The following is a 3,887-nucleotide window of genomic DNA, read 5'->3' on the forward strand; positions in this document are numbered from 1 at the left end:
TTCTTATTGAGTGTAAGGGTATTTTACCCTTATCCATTATTTTGGTAACAATGACACCGTGCTAGAGTATTTGGTCTAATACATGTCTATGAGATTATCCCCAGGTATTAGTCAAAGAGGCATAATGGTGTATCAATGGAACAACAAGGTAAAGGGAGATCCCCACTTCTACAAAAATCAAGATGGGTTCTTCAGCACCTGGCCGGCCATAGGCCCGGTCAGACCGGCCCTGGCACCGGCCAGCCCGGCGCCGACCGGCCCTTGGACCGGCGTCACATATTCAGAGTGCCGATTACGGGGATTGTGAATTCGAGGTTAGATTTAGCTTCTATCTACGAGTTCAAGGTTCATTTTTGATATTTTTCTTAAAAAAGAAATCTTACGGCCGCGCACATACGATAACAATGTGGGACTAAATTTTATTTTTCATATATCGAGGCTGCCACAAGTGATGAACTTTTGAGATTTCTAAATTTGTAGACTATAAAAGCATATATAGGTCGAACAGAAAGCTTGGAACCCATAATAAAGAATGCCTTACGATCCCTGTAGACATGCGATCCCCAGGTCTACTTGAACGACGGCGCACGTACTCCATAGCACGGTACAAAGCTAGGCCGGCGGTGAGGCACGGGCACTGCAGAGGTAATTGGACGTGTCGCAACAAGTTGGCAGTAGCTGCCGCCTGCCTGCCGGCCAGCGACACCGGTGCGGCAGAAAGACGCCGCGTCGCAGGGTCGGGGGCGGTCGCCTTCCGGTGCGGGTGGTCACACACCCCGAAACGCGGCGCCGCGTACGTACTAGCCCCTGCGCAAAGCTGAACCGCCGTATCTATCGAACCCCACGGCACGATACGGCCGCTTTGGATTCTAGCAACGGGTGATCAATCATATGGCCAGTTAAACAACAACAATGGAGTTCTTGCGCTAAACATGCTGGCCAACACTACTAACCACGTTAGTAATTCGGATAAGCAGCTGAGCTGACCCATGAGGATAAGATCGCGGTACGTAGCTTTAGTGTGTACTCTTGTTTAAGGATCTTTGTGCTAGTGCTAACAAAGTAAGTACAGTAGACTAATACTTGGGAGTTACTTTTTCAGTAATATTTGGAGCTGAGAAGAAACAAAGCAGGCCGGGGCGATATCATCTGAGATGACTCATCTCGGTGTCACACACCAAGCCGGCGGACGGCGGTTTCTGCACGCCCAAAAAGCAAAAAAAAATAATCGAGGACGCCTCGCCGTCGCCGGCGAGAGGACAGGCTAGCAAAAAGTTCACCGGGACGATACATGAACCGGAAAATCTAGTAATAATTAGGAGGCCTAGACGAAAAGGTTGAGCAGCTCAGGCTCCCTCTCGCCCCCGGCGCTGGTCGTCACGGAGGCGTCGGAGCTCATCGACGGCGTGCCGGCCCGTCGTCGCTCCCCTGCCGCCGCCGCTGCCGCCGTCGGCGATCCGGGGGTGAGGAAGAGCCCGAGATCGCACGAGGGCTCCTGGTGCCCCGCCACAGGCGCCCAGAGCTTCCTCGTCGACGTCGACGTGGCCGCCGCCCGCTTGGCCGTGGAGAAGGTGGAGCACCCCACCGCTGCGCGCCTGGCGGAGGACGCGAAGAGGTCGCTGCCGCCGACGCCGCCCTCGGGGACGCCGCCCGCGAGCTCCGGCAGCGGGCCGACGGCGGCGCCGCGGAGCACGGCCTGGACGGCCGCCTCGCAGAGGTGCCAGCTCCCCGCCCAGAGCAGCCCCACCGCGCCGCTCACCGGGTTGATCGTCCGGCCCGCCGCCTCGTACAGCAGCGACTGGAACACCGCTGTAGATAATCCACACCAACCACCATGCAGAGAAACAAACATCAGCTAAGAACGACTCGACCCAAGATAAAGTAGTTGATCCGTTTTGCCGTACCTGGGCGCTGCGGTTCGGGGACGGCGGTGAGGAAGGACATGAGCCCGGCGCGGCCGAAGAACTTGGCGGCGAAGAGGGTGGCGTGGCCCTGCGCGTCGGCGGCGTCGATCCAGAGCAGGCAGGGCCGCAGCACGCAGTCGTCGTTGCAGCCTTTGCGCAGCACGCGGCACCCGTTGCAGCTCATCCCCCACTCAACCCCGCTCATACAACACACACACACACACCCTCGATGATCAAGAGCTCGACCGACCTCGACCTCGCCCACGGCCAGGGAGGAGACGAGTATATAAGCACACCAGCAGCGAGCGAGGAAGAAGTAACCAACCAGGGTTAACCCTGGGGTTGGGTTAACTTGCGCGCGCGCGTGCAGCGTGGTGAGGTGAGGTTCACTGCAGCTCCAGGCTCCAGGGGTGCGGGGTGCGGCTCCGTGTCTCCGCGGCCGGTCGGGACCGTCGGATCGGGGATTGTGGGCCCTGCGCACGCGCGGGGGCGCCTCGGGTGGTGCGCGCCTCGCGTTCGCCCCGTCCAGTTGAGTGGAGTGTTTTTCGCCACTCTTTTTCGCCGCTTTTGCGGGGTGCGTGGATCCGCACATTGGGCTGGGGTGGCTGCGCCCACGTCACGCCCGTCCTCGGTTTTGGAACCTTGTGTGTTTCGTGCTCATCGCGCCAGGCAATTGTGAACCAGTGCATGACAAAGCTTGTAGCATGAAAATTGCTCCATCGCCCGTATGGTCTATGCACTTTCGGCGCGGGATCACCGGCTCGTAGACGTCCGCTGGAGTGGTGCCAATCCGGGCGCTGCAATTAAATAGACCATACGCCCACGAAGTATCCCGCAGAAAGCGGACAGAGATTTGGTGCACATGGGCACCAGTGGTCTCGTTTTTTTTAAAAAAATTAAAAATAATAGTTTGGGTTGTAAAAAATTCTGGCAAAAATCCCACACATAGTCAATGATGTATCCCACAAACGGGCAAAAAATCAATTTCAAATACTTAATATTTTGAGCTACACAAAAATGACAAAATTGTAGATCTGAGTAGTCATTTTTAAATCTCCAAAACACATCAGAATTTGTCATTTTTATCCAGGTCAAAATAATAAGAATTTCGGATTGGGATTTTCCATGATTGTGGGATGTATCATTGGTAATCTACAGAATTATTTTCATGATTTTTTATAACTTGTAAAAACATTTTTCAATTTTTTTAACTGAGCGAGAGCACTGGAGCTCATGTGCTAAAAGCACTTTTCGGCAGAAAGCTAGTTTCAATACAAATATTATTAACCCACGCTTGAAAGTGACTAAGTGAGCATGAGAATATCTAAATTACAAATTAATTATTTTTTTGTAAGAAGTAGATGTTTCATAAACATGCCAATCTAAAGTTCAAATCCATATTTACTCACGAGATTTTTTTTTACGTAGGAGATATGCGAAAAAAACGTAGCTCCCCAGGAAGTCGCCCCCTAAGGCAAGGTGGTCGGGATTGCGCCTCTTTCGATGAATTGGAGAGGATGTTGGGTTGCAGCCCGTGGTCAGCCAGCATAATATGAGGCATTTTCCAAGAAACTAAACTTGTTTCTATTGTGGTTACATTAGGCCCGTGGTGATGCCCCTTGTGATGTCATTTTTCATGACAAACATATGGCCGCTTTGTAACATTTTACATTTTTTTCGATGATTTTCCTAGACAATTAGCACTTCTTAGTTAATGAAAATGGAAAACATTTAGTATAGCAGCACCTCCCCAAATTATGATTTTCAGAAACTCTGAAACATTATTTGTACTGGTGTCTTCCGGATTTTTTTTCTTCTTAAGTTGATCAGCAGTTGCAAGTCTCCATAAGTCAGTTAATCTCACTTTTTCTATGGAAGGTACATTGGCCTAAACTGTGATAGCTACCGATGAATAAATAATATAACGACTGAATAAAGATCCGTGGTCGCATTTTGTCAACTCAAGGGAACTCTCGTGCTGTC

At 51.5% G+C, this 3,887-nt stretch overlaps 1 protein-coding gene across 1 annotated transcript; it reads right to left on the reverse strand.

The window, feature by feature from the left end:
• Positions 1-1,095: 1,095 nt before the first annotated feature.
• On the reverse strand, positions 1,096-2,163 carry LOC124679187 (LOB domain-containing protein 37-like). The gene is made up of 2 exons (XM_047214991.1): positions 1,905-2,163; positions 1,096-1,809 (listed from the first exon to the last, which is right to left on the reverse strand). Exons 1-2 carry the CDS (start codon positions 2,107-2,109, stop codon positions 1,325-1,327), a joined length of 690 nt encoding a protein of 229 aa, XP_047070947.1. The 5' UTR covers positions 2,110-2,163; the 3' UTR covers positions 1,096-1,324.
• Between the last annotated feature and the right edge of the window lie 1,724 nt (positions 2,164-3,887).

Source organism: Lolium rigidum, chromosome 7 (assembly GCF_022539505.1).
Source record: "Lolium rigidum isolate FL_2022 chromosome 7, APGP_CSIRO_Lrig_0.1, whole genome shotgun sequence".
Classification (NCBI taxonomy): domain Eukaryota; kingdom Viridiplantae; phylum Streptophyta; class Magnoliopsida; order Poales; family Poaceae; genus Lolium; species Lolium rigidum.